We start from the raw sequence: 26537 nt of genomic DNA, 5'->3' as shown, positions 1-26537 counted from the left end.
TATAATATATCATATATATAGTGTATATAATATATAAATAGATACACATATATAGTGTCTATATAGAGAGATACACACACACAGAGCCAGGAATCACGACAGCTTAGATCGACTCTGAAGCCCTGACTCTGGGAATCACACACAGTAAAGCTGACCTGTTAAGCCAAGTCTGACTAATAAAGCAGTGGCAACTTTGTCTCTCTTGCTCGCTGATCTTTCCTCAGGGCCCAGAAGAGTGTTAGTACAAGGGAGGTGCACCAGTCACATTTTTGTTACAGGAGGTGTTTGTGGCTTTGTGTGGGTATGACTATGCTGCATGAAAGAGGTATCCCAGGGGAAGAAACCTCTCTACCCCAATTATGAGGCTGTAAAGTTGCTTACATTCAGAATGTTTGAGATGACATTTCATACAATTTCAGTTCAGTTCAGTCGCTCAGTTGTGTCCGACTCTTTACGACCCCATGGACTGCAGCACGCCAGCCCTCCCTGTCCATCACCAACTCCCGGAGTTTATTCAAACTCATGTCCATTGAGTCGGTGATGCCATCCAACCATCTTATCCTCTGTCGACCCCTTCTCCTCCTGCCTTCAGTCTTTCCCAGCATCAGGGTCTTTTCAAATGAGTAAGTTCTTTGCATCAGGTGGTCAAAGTATTGGAGTTTCAGCTTCAATATCAGTCCTTCCAATGAGTATTCAGGACTGATTTCCTTTAGGATGGACTTGTTGTTCAATTGTGAAAAGGATTTAAGCTGAAAGAAGGTTTAGTTGCTTGATTTGGGATATATGTATACCTATGGCTGATTCATGTTGAGGTTTGACAGAAAACAGCAAAATTCTGTAAGGCAACTATCCTTCAATAAAAAAAATAAATTAATTAAAAAAAATTCCTGCCATATCCATGAGCTGTTATTCCCACTGCACCCCTGGTTTCTGCCAGGAGAGTCCATTACTGTGTTTCTGTTAGTGTGTGTTCCTGACCTTAGTGACTGTCTCACATCGAGACATTTTGTTTCAATAGGCATGGTTAAAGTTCTGCTGCCATGAAGCATCACTAGCGCCTGAGACTGGGAATGTTGCTTTTCCCAGGATCCACTGATGACCACCTTCTCTTAAATATCGGACGTCAAGGGGCCAGATTTCTAACTCTTTCTCCTCCACTGATCTGCTCTGTGGCCCAGATTCAGCAACCTTTGCCATCTTGGTTTCTACCTTGATAAGACAGTCTGGGACCAAAGACTCATGAGAAATGGATTCTAGTCTTCTTCCCAGAGCTAGAAATGGGACCTTGACCCACCTGAGCAGTTTCTTATCTTTCTTAATTAATTACACAGGAATTATGTTCACCATGCATGCTTTACAGATTTATTATGGGTATTTAAACCATAAAATGCTATGCATGTATAATGTGTTTCCTTAGCTTTGTGCCTAAATTTCAAATTATTAGAGGCAATGAAGATTAGCCAAACTCTGGTGAACATAGCAAGTTGTTACTACTGATGAGAATATGATAGCTATTGATAATAATCACTGAGAACTTTGTGACAGCCACTGCTCTAGATGCTTTACTTGAATATTCTCATATGATCCTTATAACAAACAATATCATAAATTAGATGTCATTGTATCTTATAGATGTAGAAAATGAGCTATAGAGAGGTTAAGTAAATTACACAGTACATGGTAGAGCCAGGCGCTGTATCCACCCTTTCCAGCCTGTGGCAGAGACATTTAATGCTCACCAAATATCCACTTGAACCCCCTCACTTCCCAGACTCCCTTGTAATTATGCTGGCCTTGTGAGGAGATCTGGCTACTTGACTAGAAGTGCAGTGATGATGTGGGTTATTTCAGGTTGGAACATGAAAGAGTGATAATACCTCCTACGCTGTTGGTGGGAATGTAAGATGGTGCAGCCACTATGGAGAACAGTAGGAAGGCTCCTCAAAGGACTAAATCTACCATGTGCATGCTAAGGCATTTCAGTCGTGTCCAACTCTTTGTGACCCTATGAACCATAGCCCACCAGGCTCCTCTGTCCATGGGACCCTCCAGGCAAGAATACTGGAGTGGGTTGTCATGCCCTCCTCCAGGGGATTTTCCTGACCCAGGGATCCAACCCACACCTATCACATCTCCTGAATTGGCGGGTGGGTTCTTTACCACTAGTGCCACCTGGGAAGCCCTAAATCTACCACATGATCCAGCAAATCTATCCCGTGGATATATCCAGAGAAAACTAAAAGTTGAAAAGATATATGAACCTTGATGTAAACAGCAGCCCTATTGGCAATAGGTAAGACATGGGAGCCACCGAAATATCCATCACCATAAGATGCATAAAGAAGATGTGGTGCATGTACACGATGGACTGTTACTCAGCCCCCCCCCAATGCCATTTGCAGCAACGTGGGTGGGGCTAGAGATTATCACACCAAGGGAAGTAAGTCAGAAAGAGAAAGACAAGTATCATATGATATTACTTATATGTGGAATCTAAAATATGACACAAATGAACTTATTTATGAAACAAAAGCAGACTCACAGACCCAAAAAACAAACTTGAGGTTACCAAAGGATACAGGAGGTTGGAGAAGAATAAATTAGGAGTTGTGGATTAACATATACACATTGCTATATGCAAAACAGATGACGGAATTATATTAAACATCCTGTAATAAACCATAATGAAAAAGAATATATATATACATACACACATATGAATAACTGAATCACTTTGTTGTACACAAGAAACCAACATAACATTGTAAATCAACTACTATACTTCAGCATAAAAAAAAAAAAGGAGTGGTTATGAACTTTCCACACCTTCTGCATTCCCCTGCCTAGGTCTCAGGTGGAAATGATGACATTATAGGTAAAAGACAACACAGATAACTTGAAAGTAAGCTGCCCTGGGAGCCTCTGGACCTGCAGGAAACCTTGCGTAAGACAGAAATGTTCTATTTGACCAGCCAGTGAAGTTTCTGATTTGCTGGTTACTGTATTACAGTCTATCCTATCCTAATATACTGCTGCTTCCTAAAGCAAATGTGTTAGCATTTCTCCTTAGCATGTAGAAAGACATTCAAGGGTAATAATCAGACACTCCTCTTCCAATGGGCTTCCTCCTCAAAAACTTCATTTGCAAAGTTAATTTATTTGCAAAGTTCTCTCCTCTACTTTCTCCACCCATCAACCTAAGATATTTTTTCCACGTACCTATTTGTTTACCTATTTCCCATCTACCTGATTCTTGTGACTATTCTTGTAACTGACCAAATGACTATTGGTCAGTTCCTCTGTTTTATTATTTTTTTAATGTCACTATTTGATTATATCCTCCCCTCTATTGTACGTCTGGATTTGATCCTCTAATTTTCTTATCTTCTCCCTGGTTTGGTTCTTTTCTTGGTGAGTCTCTCATATTATCTGAGGTTGGAAAGGGGTAGTTATCTTGCTGTGTGGGATGGAAGAAAAGGCCTGAGGGGCTTACCCCAGTCTGGAGATACTCAGCCATTTCCCTGGATTCAGCCCATGTCCCACCTCTAAATTCCAAACTTCACCCTGGCATTCAGCCTGGCTCACTTCTGGCAGTCACTTCTGGTGGTTGGGCTGTTACTTCCTCCAATCTCTAAGTCAGTTTCCATATTCCACTCTCACTGAGCATTTTCCAGGCATGTCTGTAATTGTCCCCTGTTCTATTCTCTTTATCTTTGTGGGCTTATAATTGTCCTATTTGTTTTATATTCCTTTATTCTCCTTTTAGTGGCGCTTCAGAGGAGAGAAGGAATCAAGAGACATGCTCAATCTGTGTATTCGGTTAGAAGTTCCCTGTAACCTGTTTTAAAAAATAATAGCCCTGTAAGGTATGGAATAGTAGGCTTGTTTTACAGATAAAGGTACTGAGTCTCAGAGAGATTCAGTAAATTGCCCAAGAGCTCACAGCTAACTAAGCACCAGAGTTGTGACTCAGACCTATGTTTAACTGAGTCCAAAGCCCACGCCAGTGCAGAATCCTACCTGCAGTAGTCACCTGGGCAGAGACCAGATGACCACGGTAAGGGATGGTCCAAAGAAGACACCATTCAGGTAATGCAAGGTCTAGACAACCCTAGGGTCTATTCCAACTCTGGCCATAATATTTGCCTTTGCTTTTTTGATAATCAAAGCAAGTGGGTCACAGGGATCTTTTTAAGGAAAGACAAATGATTTATATAATTTTAGCTGAAGCACTAAATAGTGCTCAATTAAAAACCTAAGGAAGGGGAAAAAAGCAGAAAAGTCCACTGAGTAATCCACAGTACTTAATTATACATTTAGCTACAGATAAATTAGCTCATTGCCACACACAGAGAGGAAGACATATGTTTAGGTGACTCCTCTGTAACACCTCCACTTAAATGCCCTATGTCATAGAGCCTCCTGACATAGAGCATTTGGCCAAACCCACTCAAGGAATGACTTGTATACCATTTGTTTATTTTTTAAAATTCACACTTGACATATATACCTGGACATGTGATCATCTTGTCTGTATTAGAACAATGCAATGCAAAATGTAAGAAGTGCTACTTGAAGTCTTCCCCCAAAAAAGTTGGTGACAGAAATGATGGTCACAGGGATCCCAATAATGAAAGCCTGACTATCTCATCCTTCAGAGGGAGCACACACACTCATACATAGTATAAGCTTTTACATGATTTCACTCAGATATTATCAAGAACAAGCTAATCAATCAATGGCTCATATCAAAACGAGCAGAACAGAAAGATGAAGATTAAGAAAAACCAAGGATGTATGATCTGAATGCTACGATGCACTTGGAAGTGAAAGCTATCCTGAATAAATGAAAATAAAGCAATTCAAGACCATGTAGGTTTGTTCTACATTTTGAGACAATACAAATTATGGAAGTCCTTAAAAGTCAAAGAAAACATTTTCATTTTCTTATTTTTATTGTACCTTGTATGTTTAATGTAGAAATACCTAAGAAAACATAAACTGGGAAAATAAAATGAAAATTACCCTCACATCTCATCACACAGTTAATTTGCTGACACATAGATTTATCTTTATAACACCATAATTTACATGATGAAAGGCATTCTTCATCTAACACGAGATCCTGAATGTTTTTCAGTGTCAGTAAATATGTGGCAGAATCTTCAAGGTCAGAAAAGGACAAAATGTGGGACAGTGACTTGTCGGATCTCACGGCAGGTGGGTTTCTGCTGGGCCCTGAAGGACATGCAGGATTTAGACAATCAGCGGGTGGGACTCTCCAGACAGAACAACAACATGGAAAACTGCCGGGAAGGGGAAAGGGGCAAGACTCCTGGTCCAGGGAGGAGACCTCCCAGCACAGAGACAGCTGACTTTCTGCAGAGAAGGGTGAGGACCACTGGGAGAAGCAGGGACCCAGGCACAGGGAGGGCTCCAGACAACTCTTCTTAGGAGTTCTCTAGGGTCAGGTTTGAATGGTAGCCCAGAAAGAGATTTATGAATGTGATATGCAGGAGTGAGAGGAGGGAATTCTCAAGTGATGCTCTGAATTTGTTAAGACTTTCATTGTTAAGTACCAGAAAAAAGCCAACTTTACTCCACAAAATGAAGGGCAGCTTCATCCCATGGATTTAAGGGCCCCCAGAACTAGAGGACTTCCCTGGTGGATCAGATGGTAAAGAATCTGCTTGTGATGCAGGTGACCTGGGTTCGATCCCTGGGTCAGGAAGATCCCCTGGAGAAGGGAATGGCAACCCACTCCAGTATTCTTGCCTGGAGAATCCTATGGACAGAGGAGCCTGGTGGGCTACAGTCCACAGGATTGCAAAGAGTTGGACATGATTGAGGACTTAAGGGCCCTCGGAACTAAAGACTCTGGAGGAGGAAAAGGCAACCCACTCCAGTATTCTTGCCTGAAAAATCCCATGGATAGAGGAGCCTGGCAGGCGACAGTCAGGCAGAGTCGGACACGCTGAGCGACTAAGCACGCACGCATGCAGAACTAAAGCAAAAAGGCCTCCTTTGGGACTGGAGCTCATAGCTTGGAGGCTGCAAGGACACTTGCCTCCTCTGTTGCCAAGGTTCCCCTCTGCTCCCCTGGCAGACCTGCCATGCCCCTTCTCTGCAGGCTGGTTTGCAAGACTACCAGTTTCCACAATAAACCTCAGGTGTATACGCTTCCTGTCATAATTTTTGCTGCTTAGTTTTTCTCTGTCTCCTTCATTTCTTCATCCTGTCCCTACCTTCCAATGAGGGAAGCAAACCCATTTAGGTCAGTGTAAATCAGGGAGAAATGTCAACAACCTCATATGCAAATGACACCACCCTTATGGCAGAAAGGGAAGAAGAACTAAAGAGCCTCTTGATGAAAGTGAAAGAGGAGAGTGAAAAAGTTGGCTTAAAGCTCAGCACTCAGAAAACTAAGATCATGGCATCCGGTCCCATCACTTCATGGCAGATAGATGGGGAAACAGTGGAAACAGTGGCTGACTTTATTTTTCTGGGCTCCAAAATCACTGCAGATGGTGATTGTAGCAATGAAATTAAAAGACGCAACTTCTTGGAAGGAAAGTTATGACCAACCTAGATATCATATTAAAAAGCAGAGACATTACTTTGCCAACAAAGGTCCGTCTAGTCAAGGCTATGGTTTTTCCAGTGGTTATGTATGGATGTGAGAGTTGGACAGTGAAGAAAGCTGAGTGCTGAATAATTGATGCTTTTGAACTGTGGTGTTGGAGAAGACTCTTGAGAGTCCCTTGGACTGCAAGGTGATCCAACCATTCCATCCTAAAGGAGATCAGTCCCGGGTGTTCATTGGAAGGACTGATGTTGAAGCTGAAACTCCAATACTTTGGCCACCTGATGCGAAGAGCTGACTCATTTGAAAAGACCCTGATGCTGGGAAAGATTGAGGGCAGGAGGAGAAGGGGATGACAGAGGATGAGATGGCTGGATGGCATCACCAACTCGATAGACATGGGTTTGGGTGGACTCAGGGAATTGGTGATGGACAGGGAGGCCTGGTGTGCTGTGATTCATGGGGGGGTCGCAAAGAGTTGGACACGACTGAGCAACTGAACTGAACTGAAATCAGGCCATCCTTGGTCCCATCAACTGTTGGAAGGAATGGAGTAGAGTGGTGAAATCCTAATGGGCTCTGGGATTCCATCCCAGAGAAGGAAGAATTGGATCGGGCTAGAAGGACATCGCAAAGGGTTCCTGGTGCATGCTGCCAACTCTCTGCTCCAGAAAGTGGGGGATCTCTCATGTATTGTGTTAAAAAAAATCAAGGTTATGCAAATGCCCAAAATAACTTTGAGTATTATAACCAACGATATACATTTTCTCAGCAAAAGGAAACCTGGACCAATGATGAGCTTACAGGCCAATGAAAAACCTCTTAGAATGGGCGCATTGTCCACATGTGACAATTAGTTCAGTTCAATTGCTCAGTCATGTCTGACTCTTTGCAACCCCATGGACTGCAGCAAGCCAGGCCTCCCTGTCCCTCACCAAATCCTAGAGTTTACTCAAACTCATATCCATTGAGTCGGTGATGCCATCCAACCATCTCATCCTCTGTCGTCCCCTTCTCCTCCCACCTTCAATGTTTCCCAGCATCAGGGCCTTTTCAAATGAGTCAGCTCTTTGCATCAGGTGGCTGAAGTATTGGAGTTTCAGCTTCAGCATCAGTCCTTCTGATGAATATCCAGGACTGAGCTCCTTTAGGATGGACAGGTTGGATCTCCTTGCTGTCCTTGAAACAACAGAAATGTTGGGGGGGAGGGTGCATGATAAAAATCCCCATTAACTATGTTATGTAAAGTGATCTGCAACAAGAAAGAACAAGACTATTATAAACTCCAGAGAGAGGTGATATTGAGCACACAAGGCTACACAAAAGCTTGCCCTGCACAACAGCTTTAATTTCTTGACTAAACCTAACCAAAGAATCTGCAGTGTTGTGCGGTTTGGGTGTGGTGGTGGAAGCCTGAGTGAGTCACGTTGACGACCAATTGTGGTTTCTTTTTCTCTGTGGTGAAGAAATATGATTTGCTCAGTGTATCAGCCAGTCTACAGACCTTTTGGACGTGCTTCAAGAAACAGTACTTAATGGGGGAAAGACACGCTGAGAGAGGAAATGAAGGCCAGGCCTAAGGAAAATTTAGATGACTATTTTTTGGAGAGGGAGGGGTAGAATAAGACATATAGAAAGGATAAAAAAATCATTTGAAAACTTCTATATCTTAAGAATATAATAACTCTTCTAAATAAAAGTTGATTCCTATGAACTACTTTGTCTTGGTAAATTCCAGACAGAAACAACACATTAAAGGATTAATCCGGATTTGTTAAGAATCTGAAGCAAGCCATTATTTGCTGTTGAGAGAACTGGACCACTAAAATTTCTACCTGGAAAATTAACTCAATAAAAACCGGTGTTTGTGAGTGGAAGAAGAATAGAAGTTAGAGGGAAGGAGCCAGGTTCCAAGAATAGAATTCAATTTCCAGAGAGCCACTTCCCAGCCAGAATAGTTAATTGCATGACTGTTTCCTGTGTTGCCTCCAGGCCTGAGGAATCACAATGAACGTATCCCTACCCCAGGATGGGGACTTAGTGTTTGGTGTATTCATTACCATGAACACATCGGCCCAAACTTGTTTCCTGGTTGCCTAGTAAATGCTACAGTCGTTTCAGATAGCCAGCCATTCTATTAGCACACACACAAATGAAACAAGTATCTCCATCAAGTTTATATTTCCTGAGGAAATGGAAAAAAGTACCATTATCAGGGATGAACACATCAGGGTGAGTTCTGCCTGCGAGCTCAGTCAGATGTGCAGGTCTGGAGGAGCACTTCCCTAGAGTACTGCTCTCCTGTGGATCCTTCTGTGGTCCAGGGAACGTCCGGAACGTGGGCTGAATGGGGACAGATCTAAAACATTCAACATCTAGGCCAGAGGTTGCTTCTGACTTGGGATCCAGCCAAAATTGGTTTGTCCCTGTCAAGAGGATACTCTATAGTTTAAAATTTTTCAATTAATAATGGTGACAGACGCTTTGTAATAATTGCAACTGGCATTTACTGCATGATTATAAGACAGAAGCCACTAAGCTAAGTGCTTTTATGCACCATCTCATTCAGTTATCAGAATAATCCTAGGAAGCAGGTATTCAGTTTTATCCTCCACAGGTAACAGATAAGGGAACTGAGATTCAGTCAGTAAACGGCAGAGCTGGGATTTGAACACAGATGCGTGGAGCTAAAGCACTATGTTTCATCCATTGTGCTGTCTTGCCAAAACATGACGGCCTCAGGCAAATAGAACTGATGCCCACTTTGGGGTTTGCTGTGTTCCACTCTTTACGTCTCTATAGGAATTCTGATTCAAGTATATATTTATATGAAAATCTGTTCCTAATTATTTTTAATGTATTTTTATATTAAATAGTTTCAGAAGCATGGAAAGGCTGCAGAGACAGTAAAGAGAGTTCCCATACCACCAGCATCCAGTTTCCTTATTGTTAGCACTGCATGGTACATGGTACATTTGTCATACCCAATGAACACGTTACTATCAACTAAACTTCATACTTCATTCTAATTTGCTTCATTTTCCCCTGATGTCCTTTTTCTCCTCCAGAATCCCATCTAAGATATCACATTAGATTTAGTCAAAATGTCTCATTAGGCTCCTCTACTATAAAAGCTTCTCAGACTTCCCTTGTGTTCTGATGAACTTGACACTTTGGAGGAACACTGCTTAGGTATTTAAAGAATGTCCCTCACTTTGGGTTTGTCTGACGATTTTTTTTTTTTTTTAGTCTGGGATTATGAATTTGGAGGATAGGTTCCATAGAAGTGAAGGGTCACTTTTATAACAAAATACTATCAACATGATTTATTTTCCCTGGTGGCTCAGTCAATAAAGAATCCGCCTGCAATGCAGAAGGCCTGGGTTCAATCCTAGGGTTGGGAAGATCCCCTGGAGAAAGAAATGGCGACCCACTCCAGTATTCTTGCTGGGAAATCCCATGGACAGAGGAGCCTGGTGGGCTACAGTCCATGGGGTCGTAAGAGCTGGGCATGACTTAGCGACTAAACCGTGTGTTGATCTCGATCACTTAGCTGTCATGGTGTACGCCAGGTTCCTCCACTGTCAAGTTACTTTTCTACACTTCTCTATACTCTTTGGAAGCAAGCCACTAGACACAGCCCATACTCAAGGGGTGGAGAGTTACGTCCCACCTCCTTGAGGATGGAGTATCTACATAAGGAAGCTGGAGTTCTCCCGTATGGGATATTTGTCTCTTCTCCCCTACTTATTTATTCAACCATTTATTTTTATCAGTGTGGACTCATAGATATTTACTCTGTACTTTGGGTTATATCTAATATTACACTGTTTCTTTAGTTGCTCAAACTGTCACAGTTTTGGCCACTGGGGGCTCTTTCAGTTCAGCTCAGGTTTCTCATTGACATAACCCCACGGTTTTACTTTTGAACACTCCCTTACTTTCTGCCACTACAAGATGCTTCAGGCTCATCTTCTACATTCCCTGTTGCAGCACTAGCATTAGCCATTTCTTCAAGGAGTCCTGATTCCTTTTATCGGAAAATCATATTAGAAACCAAGATCTGGGGGTTGGGTGTGATCATTGCTACTGGAGTATCATGACTTCCAGGACAGAGCTAGGAAATATGCGTATGTATACTAATCCATGTTTATACACACATCTATAATTATTACTGTATCTATATTAAGCTTAACATGAGTTTATACTAATATATCCAACTCTGATCCATTCCACAGGGTCCATTCTAGCCTTCTAAAGAGAAGGTTTATCTGGAACTTTCAACTGCAAAAGTGAGCGAACTGGATTTCATCATCTGCCACTACTTACTTACTTGTTCAATCCCAGCTTATAAATACAGTAGTTTCAGAATTCTTGATCTTTACCCCTGTAAGGAAGAGCTTTATTATCTACAGTACCAAATTAATATGAAATTCCCTTAATCTGTAGTTAAAACACGGCTTTCCAAAGTCACCTAGTTATTTTTAAAAATTATTTTCTTATTATGAAAACCATATATAGTTTTATTGTTGAAATTTTGAAAAGTAGACCAAAGTTTAAATGACATTCCATAATCTTATATTAACCACTGTTAATATCTTGGTGCTGTCCCTCTTTCTTCCTCTACCTCTATTTTATATGCTTATCTTTCTATACTAGATCTCTCCACATATGTATATCTCTGTGTTTATATAAGATATCAAAGGAGCAATGTAGTCAACAGTGGTCACGCAGAAGATTTAGAAATGATGCTGTAACATTCATAAACTGAACCTTAATAAAAACCAAGGGTATAGAAAATAATTCCAGTACATTTAAGTGGATCTAAAATACTCCGATGCTTTTGAACTGCAGTGTTGGAGAAGACTCTTGAGAGTCCCTTGGACAGCAAGGAGATCAAATCAGTCAATCCTAAAGGAAATCAAACTTGAATATTCATTGGAAGGACTGATGCTGAAGCTCCAATACTTTGGCCACCTGATGCGAAGAGCTGACTCACTGGAAAAGATCCTGATGCTGAGAAAGACTGAAGGCAGGAGGAGAAGGGGACGACAGAGGATGAGATGGTTGGATGACGTCACCAACTCAATCTGGGAGATGGTGAAGGGCAGGGAAGCCTGGCCTCCTGCAGTCCATGGGGTTGCAAAGAATTGGACACAACTGAGAAACTGAACAACAACAAAAATACTTCTAACACATTTCTGTCTGGTGATCTAACTTTCTATAAAGGAGAACTTATGTCAAGTTGTCCAGATATAAAACTGCCCTCATCTCTATTAATAGGACCTGAATAGTAATTATATCAAGACTGATCTCTGTAGAGAATGGTATAAGGGCAACTATCCTGCTTTGTTGGTTAAAAAGAAATCCCTAGCTATAAATACCCAAACGTCAGGCAGCAGGTGTAGCACTCCTCTGTAAACATTTTTGCTCCTAATGTACATACCTGCCCACAACTGAGGATAATCCACCAGCTCAAAGAAACAGACTACAGAGGAAACCCCAAGAAAAGCCAACTTACATTTTTCTCAAACATGGATTCATATGTCCTTAAAATCACAGATGAGTGTTTGGCTGAGACTTGACTTTTCTATTCCCCAGAGCACAGAAGAGCTCACTGCGGCCTCCGTAACTCTAGGCACGGGTTGTGGTGCTCAACCACCTTGATCATAAGTGTGGGTCCCTGCAGCTCAATCTGTATGAGCTTCCTGGGGACTCTCTCTCCTTTCATACACTCTCACTGGCTTAGAGCGATTTCATCTTTCCCAGATACATAAGATGAGCAGGCCTAAATGTAAGAGTTATCTAATGTTGGTGGATGCTTATTGATGCTGAACAAGGGGCAGGACCAAGAGACAACATGTGGACTGAAAAGCGAAAGGTAGAAAAAAGTTCTCAAGAAAAAGACAGGAGTCACATGCCAGGCCCAGTGTGTCTAGAGAAGGGGAGAAGGCCTCAGTGGCAGGCTGGGCCTTTTTGCTCATAATCTCCCTGGGGACTGTAGGAGAGAGAAGGAGAGGAAACTGAGAGGGACAGAGAAATGCGCGGTGGTGAGAGGTTCCTCTGTAACACGTGTACGCTTTGTGCAGAAGAAACTCTTGCAACTTGATGGAGCAGATATAAAATACTGAGACCCATGAGTCTCCTGGAAGCTGAAAGTTGCCTTGGTGTTGACAATGGTCATGAATGGGTTCACTGCTGGGAGATGGACAAGTTGGGCTGTTTGTAATGTTCTTTCTGGGTACACCCGAACAGAGGGTTTGAGCCTACTGATCTGAAAATAAAGGAGCTGCCTTGTGTACCTCCCACCTGACACTGTCTGGCACAAAATACCCAAGGTCTTTGGGGCAGTCTTAGGGAATCTCTGAAGGATGTAAATGGCTTTTTTTTTTTCCAAAGGAAGAGAAGCGATTGAGGTGTAGGGCCTGGTAAGGTAAGGTCATTACTTACTGCTGTGCATCTCATAAAACACCAATGAGGGGCCCGAACTCTCCACGGCCAAGTCCTGCACTCTGCCCGACACTCCACCAGGGAAGGCTGTGGTCCATTCGGGCCACCCAGGGCTGTCTCAAGCCATCAAGGCTTTATAAAACACAGTGGTGGCCCAGAGGGCCGGTCATCTTTCTGTAAGGCCCATTCACATGCTTCTTCACACTAGGAACCCTGTACGTAAGTTAAACCTTTAAGTTTTTAAATTTACTCATGAGGACAGAATACTACATTATCATATTTTGCTTAAATAGTAAAGTTTATTTATCTTGTAAGATTGCTTTATCAAAAATAATGTCACCTAGTTATTAATAAAAAACAAAAATTTATATTCAGATGAGAAAAATAAGCTCTTTAATTGCATTTATTTTGGAGTTGTTCTTTTGGGGAGATATCGTTATCATAACTCTTCAAGGTTCATAAAGCCGGGCCAGTCTTTATGTGATTAATGTTACTTTATGGTCTTGAAATTCCTTTGGTTACTGATCCTACAACAGCTCACCAGGGGAAGTTACTCGAAAGATGGGTCCTAAGAAGCCGAATTTATTTACTCCTGGATTGGGATTATTTAAAATGGAACAATGGAGGGCTGGAAAGCCACATTCCAGAAATTTGGGGTTATATGAAACCCTCTCTGAGTAGCTGTGTGAATGTTCTAGCTGAGTAGACTTGGGCAAGCTACCTGGCCTCTGGGGGCCTTCCTTTCTCATTTGTGAAATGGAACTTATCTAATATGGTTGCTAAGAAAATTAACTGAGAAAAGAAACGTAAAGTATTTAGGATCACACTCAGCATGTAGTAAGCACAGTAGTAAAGTTACACTAGCATTAGTACAACTGATGCTGGGACGACACAAGACATAATCGGCCAACTACTTAGCTTCTCTTAAAGATTACGCTTTGTTGACTCCTGTAAAACTGTGTTATCTGAATAGGAAAGATGCTCAGAGAGAAAAGATATTTATTTACATCATTAAACTGTGCTACTATCCTGTTTTTACATGATTTTTTATTTTGAGTCTCATTAATTGAAATTTTATTAAAAACATTATGAGCAGCTCTTAACATATGAAAAGATGTTCATATTCACTCATGATAAGTGAAATGAAAATTAAAATTGTACCTCTTTATCATTTTTTCTACCTTTCAGAACTGGCAATGGTATAAAATTTCAATAATGATGCATTGGTAAGAACACAGAGAAATAGGGCATCAATTAATTATCAATATCTATCAAAATTCCAAGTGCATCTTTTGACTCACATAATTTCTAGAATTATATATTGTAGACATATTTGCACATATGCAAAATGATCTCTGAGTTTTTAATAGAAGTATTGCATTTAATGAGAATACTTTGGAGGCAACCTAAATTTCTATCAATAGGGCATTTGTTAAATAAATTATGGAGCATACAAGTATAAAAAACAATGAGGAAGTTCTTCTTATACTACTATGGAATGTTCTCCAAAGTATAAAATGCAAAGTTCAGAGCAATATGAAAAAAAGATGCAGCTCTTTGGCTAAAAGGGGAGAAAAAAGAAAAAGAATTGGTATTATACTAATACTTACTACTGAGAAAAGCATTAGTACTATATAAAAGTATTAATATCTATGGGCTTCCCAGGTGGCTCAGTGGGAAAGAATCTGCCTGCCTAGCAGGAGACACAGGTTTGATTTCTGGGTCAGGAGGATTCCCTGGAGAAGGAAATGGCAATCCACTCCAGCATTCTTGCCTGGGAAATCCCATGGACAGGGGAGCCTGATGGCCTACACTCCATGGAGTTGCCAAGGGTCGGACACGACTTAGCCAATTAACAACAACAACAAAATCTATGGAAGACACAAAGGAGACCACTCATATTAATTGTCTATTTGAGGAGGAACAGGAAGAGGATCCCCAGGTGGCAGAGTGGTACAGAATTCGCTTGCCAATGCAGGAGAAGCAAAAGTACACCTCACTGGTCAAGAGATGATCTTTACTTTTCCCAATTTTGGTGACTGTTTTAACATAGGCTTTGATGAAATAATAAAAAATCTCAATTTCTTGAAAGTTTAAGATTTTAGGTAAGAAATGACATTAAGTTAGTACTATTATTATAATCCTTTTGCAGATAAGGAAACTCGAGTCACAGAGAGAGCAAGTCAAGCATTTAAATGTTTTTGACTTTCAAAATCCTGCTCCTGACATGTGGTTGTGTACCTGTACCAGACAGAGTTTGACATCGCCAAGATTAAATATTAGTTATTGACTGGTGTCTTAGGAAGCAGGAGGGAGGATGAGTTGATGTAAAAAGTAGGGGGAAATTAAGCCGTCCAAGTTTATCTCTTATGGGCCAAGTTAAAGAATCTTCAGCCTGAAGCAGAAGCAATTTTTTCACTAAGCACAAATAAAAATCATTTACTATTTCAAAGAGGCAATAGAATGGCAGCTGCCCAGTCTTGGAGTAGCTAGTGGAGCTGGAGGTGGGCATCTCTTCCTGATACCCACTAGGACAGAAGCAAATGAGATTTTATAAATAGTCTTCTTGATCCTGTAAATAGTCCTCAATCCCCAATCAACTCAGAGAGTGGTTGTAGCTAAGTCTTCTTTCAATGGGTACCTAGCAATATTTGTTCCTTCTAGATGTTCTCATCTCTCCCCCTCAAAAACAAAACAAACAGGTAGTTTAGATTTGGAAAGAAAGAAAATAGCAAAGTCTGTGTGAATTGATTCTAGCTCCTATCACTTCCCCATAACTCCCATCACAAAAGCTTCCCTTTGGTCAAGATATTTTAAGTCTCCTACCAGGTGCAGTGACTCTGCTCTCATGCTTTTCCATTCTTCAGGCACTCTTTCTCGTAGGAAATCCACCCACCTAATGTGTCATATTCTACTTAGAGTTTAAGGTCTCCTTCTAGCCATAAAGCCTCTGAAAATAATCCTCTTGTCAGAATTTCTATGATACCTAAAGTCTGAATCACCACGTTTAGTGCCAAATTACTGTGATTCGCTATCATTACACAATATTTATCCTTCCAAATAGACAGTGAGTTTTTTAAGTAAAGACACCTTGCCCAATGCTCTTCTGAATCCTCTAAATTGCTGAGCAGTCAGAATGCAAATGTTTGTTTTTAATCACACATAGTTTTATAGGTCTTACCCTTGAGGTTTAATGAATGTAAAAGCTCAAAAACACTAAAAAATTATAGTCCTGGTAGAATATACCAGGAATTGGTCAAAAATGTAAACTATGTTTGGTACAATATATTTCATTTCAGAGGGAGCACTACTGATGTTTTTACTAGGAGGATTCAGAATGGAAAGGCCCTTAATGTTTAGGAAATGAGACTGCTTCTTTCTATCCTCTCCAACCCCAGCTCTCTGGTTCCCTATTTCAAGGTAAAAGCCCATTCCACTCAATTTGGTTTTTCTGAAGCTTAAGGGTGGAAAGCATGCCATATTTGGAGAAAGAAGGAATGGAAGAAGAACTAATACACATATTTTGAAAATATGTGTGTAAGCATCCCTCTATAAGGGACTTGATATATTAATACATAATTTCACATAATCTTTACAACAACCCTACACTGTAGAAATTGACTTTCATTAAACTTAGATAATGTGTATAGGTCAATGAGTAAGAGAACCAAAACTTGAACCCCTTTTGTTCATTCTGATTCTACTATAACGGTTAAATTGATTCAAAAAGTACAGTAAAGAACTAAATGGAACATGCCTACTCTGCTGAAAAAAATCAGCGCATTCTTCCAATATCAAATCACTGCTTTGTGTCCTTACAGAAGAGAAGTTCATTATGTAGTCAGACAACACAAACATAGTATACACAATATAATATTTGGTGTGCTCAAGAAATTTATACTACCAAGCTAGCCTGAACTCAGAAATAAATGAAGGGAATAAAGAAATAATTCCTTTCCATTTTCAGACTGGAGGAATCAGGATGAATCATGAGTTGCTCTAAACGGTTGGAAAATTAGAGACAAGATATACACTGGCTGTGATTTAACAGAGAGGAATAGAGTTTATGAAAGCGAAGACTTGAGATGCCGTCTCCCAGAATGATCAGTGGAGACTGTTTCTGAGTGAAGGGGAGCCTTTTGCTAAAATTGCCAAGACCATCAAACTTTCATCCCTAGCTTCATCCAAAAACTTGGCGATTTCTGTCCATCTTCTTGGCCTCTCATAATCAAAACGTTATAACTACTGATTTCCTCCTCTTCTTCAGATTTAACCAGCTACTAAATCCCAAGAATTCTGAATTCCCAACACTTCTCACATTCTTTCCTTCTTTCCCATTTCTACACATACTAACACACATCAGACTCACCTCCCCATAACCATACTTAAGCAAGTTCCTGGAAGGAACTCTCCAGGTTGACATCCCGCTGATATAAATAACCTATCAATCATCTTCAAACACTGGCAGAATTATCCTCATGTGGCTGCTCCCCTTTGTGTGGATAGTGGAAGAGCAGCTCCAGCCTCTGTCACCTTCATCTCCAGACTATTTCCCCAATCCTCCCTCTCCCCTGAACTCCTAACTGATCTGCCCAGTCTTATTTAAAAGCCTCAGTGGTGGCAATTATTTCCTCTTTTATATTTTCTATAAACATTTACTGGGTTGCTATTGTATGATTGCCCCTAAGTAAGTAGTCAGGGGTTCTCAAGACAAGAAAACTGAAGTGGTTTGGCATTCCCTTCTCCAGATCCTAAAGGAAATCAGTCCTGAATATTCACTGGAAGGACTGATGCTGAAGCTGAAACTCCAATACTTTGGCCACCTGATGCGAAGAACTGACTCCTTTGAAAAGACCCTGATGCTGGGAAAGATTGAAGGTGGGATGAGAAGGGGAAGATAGAAGATGAGATGATTGGATGGCATCACGGACTCAATGGATATGAGTTTGAGTAAACTCTGGGAATTGGTGATGGGCAGGGAGGCCTGACGTGCTGCTGTCCATGGGGTTGGAAAGAATTAGACACGACTGAGTGACTGAACTGAACTGAACTGAAAGTATTCAGAACAAAAAAGGGTGAATAAAACATAGCCTCTTCCTACAGGTAAGGGAAATTGACATTTCACAGATGTGGGCCATTTTGTATATTACAGTGGGTATTATAATATGGATATATGGTGAGTAGACAGAGAGTATTGAGTGGAGAATTATTTGCTCTCACTTGGGGGAGTAAACGTCAGGGAAAGTTTTATGTAAGAAAAGACAATCTGAAAACCAAGAAAAAGCTCCATTTACAACAGCATCAGAAAAAAAAAAAACGCTTAAATGAACTACTGTATATATACTGAAAACTACAAAACATTGTTTAAAAAAAATTAAAGAGGATCTGAATAAATTGATTGTTAAGACTTACTATTGTTAGTATGGTAATACTATGAAAATTAATCTACAGATTAAATGCAATCCCTATTAAATTTTCCACTGCAAGGGATGCAGAATAGCCAAAACGATCTTGACAAAGAAGAGCAAAGTTGGAGGACATCCCCTTCCTGATTTCAAAACTAACTACAAGTCTAAGTGATCAAGAGAATGTGGTACTGGCTTAGAGTTGGTAATATAGACCACTGGAAGAGAACTGAAAATACGGGAATAAACTCATACATTTACGGTGAACTGATTTTTATGAGTATCAAGAACATTAAATGGGAGGAAAGATAGTCTTTTTTTACAAATGGTATGGAATAGTGTAGTGTAGTAGTGTTAGTCGCTCAGTCGTGTCCGACTCCTTGTGACCCCATGGACTGTAGCCCACCAGGGTCCTCTGTCCATGGGGATTCTCCAGGCAAGAATATTGGAGTGGGTTGCCATCCCCTTCTCCAATGGAATAATTGAATCTGAAAGAAAATGAACCATGTGTTCCTTCCTCATACTATTCACGAAAGCTAACTTTATCCTGCACAGGCAGTTATGTTGATTTGCTAGTTTATTGGGTTCTCATCTCTAATCTGGTAGCAAGCTCTGAAGTCAGGGAACATAACTGTTTGGGTCAGTGATACGTCCCAGGTGCCCAGGACCAGGCTCCATACAGATTAATTGAATGGATGCCTAACTGCGAAGGCAGAGAGCTGTGATCCGGAGACCCAGGCTCCTCCAGGCTAAGGTGCCCAGCAGCCTGGCACTGCCTTCTTCTGAGATTGATCTTGTCGAGCCTCCTCCACAACATCCCGGGCTTTGCTGGTCTAAGGCATGGCTGTCGCTTAACACTGTGTTTGCAGAATTTATAGCACTTGAGTGCAAAGAAGTTCACCTCTGCCAAAGTCAACACCAAATAAGGGCTGTGAAACGTAGTCCAGCCTGGGTAAGTCAGGGTTGGGCAGAAAAGGGTAGGGAGGTCCTTTCTCTAAGGCAGCAGAGCAGTGGATTGAAAGACAGGAAATAAGCAAGCCCAAGCTGCTTGAGCTTTCTGCCTTTTGTGTTACCATCCTCAAGAGAGAGAGAGAAAAAAAAAGAAAGGCAGGGAGGAAATGAAGTTCACTGACGTCCCAGTGCCAGGCTCTCAGAGGCGAACTTTCCATATTAGGTGTCATTGAATTAGGAGGAATTCTTTCACGGATAGGTCACTGAACATGAGGAGTCAAGGTGTTCCCTGCCTCTTATGCCTGTGAAGTCAAGGCATCATTTGTTACAGATGCTAAACTCTTCTAAGGACTTCAGCACGAGAGGTGCAGACTCCCAGTTCACTAGAAACCAAGAAGGGCCAGAACACAGGAAAAAAGCAGTTGTGTGATCACATGACCTGTTCCTTCAGCGACAAGATCGTTGTTAACCGGTCATGTTCTCATCGTTCAGGGAAACAGCATATCCTGGCTTTCTAATCTGGGCTCTGAAGGTTACACTAATTGCGAGAGCCTCTTAACTTCCCAGGTTTCCGGGACTTGGGTTATCTCAGGATATTATTATCCTCACTTCACAGATAAGAAAGCTGGGGTGTGAGTGATGGATGATGTTCTGAGGCCTCACAGCTGTCAAATGGCTGAGCCCAGCCTGGGCAGATCTGTCTGCTTGGCTTTAAAACTGACATACTTTCAACTACAGGCAGTCTCCTAGATTCTTAAAACGAGGAGGTTGACTGGCTGGTTTCTGTTATTTCCTTCCATTGTTAACGTTCCATATGTTGTCAGGGCATACTTATCACAGAGAAATAGAAACCTTATTCAGTTCACATGCACAGTTTTTAAGCTATGTGATTTATAGGAGGGTTAAAACTGATTCTCACCATTTTTGAGGGCATCTGTTCGAAGCAGTGGGCTTCCCTTGTGGCTTAGTGGTGAAGAATCAGCCTGCCAAGCAGGAGACGTGGGTTCGATCCCTGGGTTGGGAAGGTACCCTGGAGAAGGAAATGGCAGCCTACTTCAGTATTCTTGCCTGGGAAATCTCATGGACAGAGGAGCCTGGTAGGCTACAGTCCCTGGGGCCATGAAAGAGTCGGACTTGACTTAGTGACTAACAACAACAATAACAACAAATTCTGAGCACAGGTTATTGAGTGACACCCTTTTAAACTTCAAACGTTATAGCCACGGGGGAGTTTCTGATCTGCTCAAGTAACTTATTTATTAACTTTCTTTTCTATAGAGCAATTGTAAACAAAATTGCCAAAACTATTTAGTGCATATTATTACAAATGGGGTCTTTGTGTGGTGAAAGATAAATAGATAATTTTCAGTGGAGAAAAGTTTTTGTGCACTGAAATGGTCACTTTAAAAGGATGCTTTAAAAATCAACAATGCTTAAAAGCCTTTATCTTCTTTTTCAATGTCTGTGTAAGAAATGGTAACATCTATTTTCACTTAAAACAGGTATTCTCCTACAATAGAATCACTAAGAGTAACCAATGGAGGAAAAAAATCTTTCCTCTTCACCTTGTAGGATAAGGTGAAGTGAAGTGAAAAGGAAAGAATGACAAAAAGGTAAATTTCACCTTCTTTGCGGCCCATGGACTGTCGCCTGCCGGGCTCCTGTGTCCATGGAATTCTCCAGGCAAGAATACCAGAGTGGGTAGTCATTCCCTTCTCCCAGGGATCGGCCCAACCCAGGGATTGGACCCAGTTCTCCCACATTGCAGGCAGATTCTTTACCATCTGAGCCACCAGGGAAGTCCAAAATTTCACCTTTGGGATTTGCTTTATGACCAGCAAGCTCAGAGTGCCTGAGGAATGGGACCTGGAGAGGGTCCTAACGCCTTGGGTAGTACCTCAGGGGCACAAGGAAGTGATGGTCTCCTTGAATCCTTCTCTTCCTTCCCAACAATCCCACAATTGTAATTAATACAGGAGACAGTAAAGATATATACATTTCTTGCCAGTAAGCATAACCTTCTTCCCTTCAAATAGGAGTTTTCTCAGGAAGTATTTTCTGTTTAAATAAGAAAATACTAACACCTCATTTTTTTTTTTTTTTAACACGTTTATAGTTTTCCAAACATTTTCACATGGTGGATTGCAGACTTTGGTTTCATAGACTAAGTAAAATTACAAAAAGAAAAGTATCAACAGAATTCCCAACTTTGCATTTTGTCAAAAAAATATTTAAGAGAGAAAAAAAGTTACTCTATACAATCACCATCACTCATGAAAGAAGCTCCTGATCACAGCAAAGGAGCAAGGACGTCATTCATATAGAGTCCTTGAAGCAGCCTAAAATGGACTTCTTGGCAGATTCACGATACCACCCTGAATATTCTCACTCTTCTGCAGAGCAGTAAAAAATTTCGTCCAAGACTTTCACAACCAGCCTCTAAAGTAGGCGAAGGGGGTATTACTCTCCTCTTACCTGTCATGAAACCTGGGCCAGAAGGTGAGGTAACGAGCCCTGGTGACGTAGACACGGCTCGTTCACAAACCACACTTCGGGCGTCAGAGCACAGACCCTGGGCTGGAATGCTGGGTTTGGCTGATGCTCACCAGCTGGGAAAGCTCGGGGATATTTTAGTAACACCAGAAAGCCCTAGGTGAGAGATTGCAACAGATTGCCCTGAGGCCGCTGAGTTTTACTGGAGGCCAAGGGGCAGGTGAAGTTCCATTGGCTCAGGTGCCTGTTCTTGACTCACCTGCAGATTAGAGTGACCTCCCTCAGGCTGGGTCATTCTGTGTCTTTCCCAGATTTCCCAGATTACAGCCAGGGTCCAGCTGGCTGAGCCAGCAGAATGCCACTCGTGCTTGATATTTCCCTCGACTCTGTAGACCCCAGAGAGAGAGAGAGAGACACTGCTCTTCAGAGTCTGGACCTCTTGGAAAGCCTATGAACTCCCTGGTATCCTTGAACAAATTCCCCTTCCTCTTAAAAAATACTAGGGAGAATTAAAAAAAAGAAGAGAGGGAGTTGTTGTTTATTCTGAAACTAGACCTACATCCCTGAATGTCAAGATAAATTTCAGTTCAGTTCAGTTCAGTCGCTCAGTTGTGTCCGATTCTTTGAGACCCCATGAACTACAGCATGCCAGGCCTCCCTGTCCATCACCAGCTCCTGGAGTTTACTCAAACTCATGTCCATTGAGTCGGTGATGCCATCCAACCATCTCATCCTCTGTCATCCCCTTCTCCTCCTGCCTTCAATCTTTCCCAGTATCAGGATCTTTTCCGAGGAGTCAGTTTTTAGCATCAGGTGGTGAAAGTATTGGAGTTTCAGCTTCAGCATCAGTCCTTCCAATGAATATTCAGGATTGATCTCCTTTAGGATGGACTGGTTGGATCCCCTTTCAGCCCAAGGGACTCTCAAGAGTCTTTTCCAACACCATAGTTCAAAAGCATCAATTCTTCAGCACTCAGCTTTCTTTACAGTCCAACTCTCACATCCATACCTGACTACTGGAAAAACCATAGCCTCGACTAGATGGACCTTTGTTGGCAAAGTAATGTAATTTGGTGGGTATAAATTTAATGGGCCATTAGATAAACCAGCTTATATCACCCAAATTGTATGGATGTGTGGGGGCTGTAAATACATTGCTTGAACCTGAAGTGAACAGTAACCTGAAAATTGTTTGGGGGATCATATGTGTACTTGGTCAGCAATGAGGTAACCTTTTTCATTCTTTCTTTCCTTCTATGAACCCTACACGTATGGAGGAAAAGGGAACAGAAGTTGTGTTGGAGTGGGGATAGAGGCAATCTTACTTTTCTATTTTCTATTTAACACTCTTCTTTCAAACTGATTTTCCTTACTTTCATTAGCTTAGATGATTTTACTGATGAGGAGTTGGAAGTACAGATAGATGAAGAAAACCGCCCAAGATCACAGAGGCTGTGGTAAAATAAGACCAGAATTCTTCCTCCTAACCCTCTGTACAATTTTGTTGCTAGTTTCAAGCATTTACCAGGAAAACACTATAAGGAGAGAATTTTGGACAAAATTTTGGTCTATCCTATTTCAGAAGAGATTAAAGGAGAATTCATATTCTACTTTATAAAGTGTATATGTATGTATGAGAGAGAGAGAAATATAGAAACTTAACTAGAAACCTGCAAACACCATCATTGTCACACTCTAAGTAGTAATCCTAAAAAGAATTTCGTTTTGAAATCTTTTCAAGAGAGAACTTTCATGAAAAAAGAGTTATTTTTCACAGTGCTAGTTAGTGCTCTTTGTTGCTCTTCACAGAATTGCTGACATAAGCATAAGTTCTGAAAGTCAAAATTGTATCTCATTTCTGCTTCAAATATTTACAACAAATAAGACAGTCTCACAGGAAATTAACCTCACTAACTTAGAAAGACCCTGTATCCACGAAAATTGCACACGATAAGTAGCAAAGGCACCAAGAGCTCTTCCCTGAATCCAGGTATTGCCATGGAAATAGATAACCAAAATGATACCATGATTTCTTATCTCTAGAAGCAATCCTTGTACAAAGGGAATACAAACACAAAGGCATATGAAGGGATGAGAATATTTGCTCACTAAATGATACTGGCTCATAGTGATTAACTACAGAAAACTTTCACTTTGCCTTTTTTTTTTTTCTTGAGATCAGTTTATTTTTTCAGCCTATTAAAAGTGGCAAAGATACCAAAGATCTTTATTATTGGTGATCACATTCATAAACAAGAGACGATGTAATACTGACAGGCTTCATTCTACATATCTGTGCCTCCAGCCACTGATTCTATGCTTTGGGAATTTTCATGTCCATTAAAAATATCACTTTGGGATACATTATATTAGTGATACCCATTTATTTTAGGAAATTTGGACAACACCAAAAAGAAAAAAACAGCTGGAATCCTACTAGCCAATGGTAACTATTGTTATACTTCTTAGGATAATTCTTTCCAGATTACATGTGTATAAGACAAACTGGACCTGTGTATTGACAAGATTGGAATCTCACTAAACTATTTTCCCAGACCGTTCGAAACTTGTTCATTGACAGATACTTAGTCAGTGAGAAGAAAGGCTCTGCGGTCTGACTAAGAGTAGTTGCCTTTTTCCCACAGAAAGGTGTGCCGAGAAAACACGCAGAGAGCAAGGTTGCTATCAGAACACTTCCCCTTGAAACAGCAGTGGTTATTTCCTCATTACACCTATAAATATTTGTGGCGAGCCCTAGTATAGCACATGGATAAAAGGTCCAATAATAATCTAGAAAATGTACAGAATGCTCAGGAGCAACTTAGATCTGGCTAAAATAATGTTGCTTAAATTCCTCTGAAAAAATTAACAAAATTATTGTGTTCTGGAAAAAAAAAAACACCTCTAACATCTCTCTTCTTTTCTTCCAAAAAGTTATGTTAAAATAATATGAGAGGAGAAAGGAATCTGAACTTTCATGAGGCAATCAAATGTAGGAGAAAGTAGCATGGATTCGGATTGAGACAGGTCCAGATTTAAATAACAGCAATGCCACTTTACCTCAATAAGACCTTGAGACTTTCTTTCCTAGTCTGAAAAATGGGGACATAAATACTCCTTGGGGCATTGCTGGGAGGATTAAATGAGACTATGAATGCAAAGCTATTTGTAGAATGGGTGCCTCACTTAGCTGCTATTATTACCATTACTGACTTTGGAAAGAATTAACCCAAGGGCTCCATGCTCAACTCCCTGTATTTTACTACACTATGAATTTAGCCATGTCAGTCAGCTTTAATGTTCTCTTTACTGGCTGCCATGGAATTGCTGAAAACAACTGCTATTACCATGTTTTAGATTCTGTGACCTGTCAGCTAGACAGAAGCACAGAAGAGGACAGTTAAGAGCATCAGGTTATAAAAATTACTGAGGTGCACTGCATATGATGCCATTTGTGAAATACCAGAAATACAATCTATTTGTGGAGGAAAACCAATTTATATTTCTTGCGTAATGAGGCATTTCACAAAGAGACACAATTGGACAATGACTGCTTTGAATTCAGGAAACGGCACTAAATGCTCCTTCTCCATCAGGGCTAATGTACTGTGGCTGCTAGTGCTACTCCCTGCAGTATATCATCTCCTTCTAGAGGGTTCCACAAAAGATGAGTCAGCAAATGGCAACTGCCTGCACAATGCAACTTTTGCTTTTTCTTCCTTGAGAAAAAGGCCTTGCTTTTCAGTCTAAAATGAAGATACCTCCTGGTTTAGTTTGTTCTCAATGCTTTCTTTAAATAGAGCACTTAATGATTCCTAAACTGTCTTTCCAGTCAATCAAACTCACATATCTAGTGATGCTTCCATCCTGGGTCAGAGCCATGATATTTGTGAAGCCAACTCTAGCACTTACTTATGACTATTTTTAGCTCAAAGGTTTATTTAGTTCATTGCCTTTACTTCTGAGATTAAACCTTAATGTTAAAGAGAACCATGTGCCCGCAGAAAAAGAATCAGAAGAATTTCTTTAGTATCAGGCCCAATACTATGTGCATTGTACCCAGCTGACGTCTTTGGTAATGTTAGCTCCAGATTGCACTTAGCAACTGAGCTGAAATGATTTACTTCTTCTTGGACAAGCTAGAAATTGTCTCATAAGATTTATTTCTCCACAGCAATCAGCCACCACTATATTACCAATTCTAAGTCATGAGCTGAAGGCTCATTGGTCATTTTATATTTCCTATGTGAGTCATGATCAATAAATGTTAGAGAAGAAATAGCCTCTGTTCTTAAGAGTTCCTGGCTGCTTTCAGAATTTAATTTCATTACAGAGATGAGGAGCAATCAGGAAGCTATATATAGAGTCTAAGAGAACACAATAATTCTTAAACCCCCAGATAAATGAAAAGTCTATACTGTAGGTTTTTTAAGTCCCGAGACCAAACATCCTTTGGAAATCTGACCCAATGATTAGTGACTGAAGCAAACTCTTGCAATAGCTTAATTCCCTTCATGCTTTCTTTTATTGATCATTGTAGGGTGATTAAATTTGGGCTGGTCACCAGAACAAGGGGACAGAGAGACCCGAAGCTACAGTGATTCTAGTCAACCAGCCCCCAGGGAAAATGACCAAAGCTTTCACTAAGAGTAGGT

At 40.8% G+C, this 26537-nt stretch overlaps 1 protein-coding gene across 8 annotated transcripts in view; it reads right to left on the bottom strand.

The window, feature by feature from the left end:
- CAST (calpastatin) overlaps positions 1–26537 on the bottom strand; it is a 251044-nt gene that overhangs the window by 141760 nt on the left and 82747 nt on the right. For 3 of the 8 annotated variants that reach the window (XM_081498794.1, XM_081498793.1, XM_081498796.1), the window contains one exon: positions 20309–20419. The exons of the other annotated variants lie outside the window; for them this stretch is intronic. In XM_081498794.1, coding sequence (XP_081354920.1) covers positions 20309–20323 — 15 coding nt within the window. In that variant the 5' untranslated portion in view covers positions 20324–20419. The remainder of the gene's footprint in view (positions 1–20308; positions 20420–26537) is intronic. 8 annotated transcript variants of the gene reach the window in all.

The sequence above is a fragment of the Giraffa tippelskirchi genome, chromosome 6 (genome assembly GCF_054371585.1).
Source record: "Giraffa tippelskirchi isolate mGirTip1 chromosome 6, T2T-mGirTip1v1.2.pri, whole genome shotgun sequence".
NCBI classification, from domain to species: Eukaryota; Metazoa; Chordata; class Mammalia; order Artiodactyla; family Giraffidae; genus Giraffa; species Giraffa tippelskirchi.
Note: the sequence above shows the minus strand (reverse complement) of the source record. Positions and strands in the feature narration are given on the sequence as shown.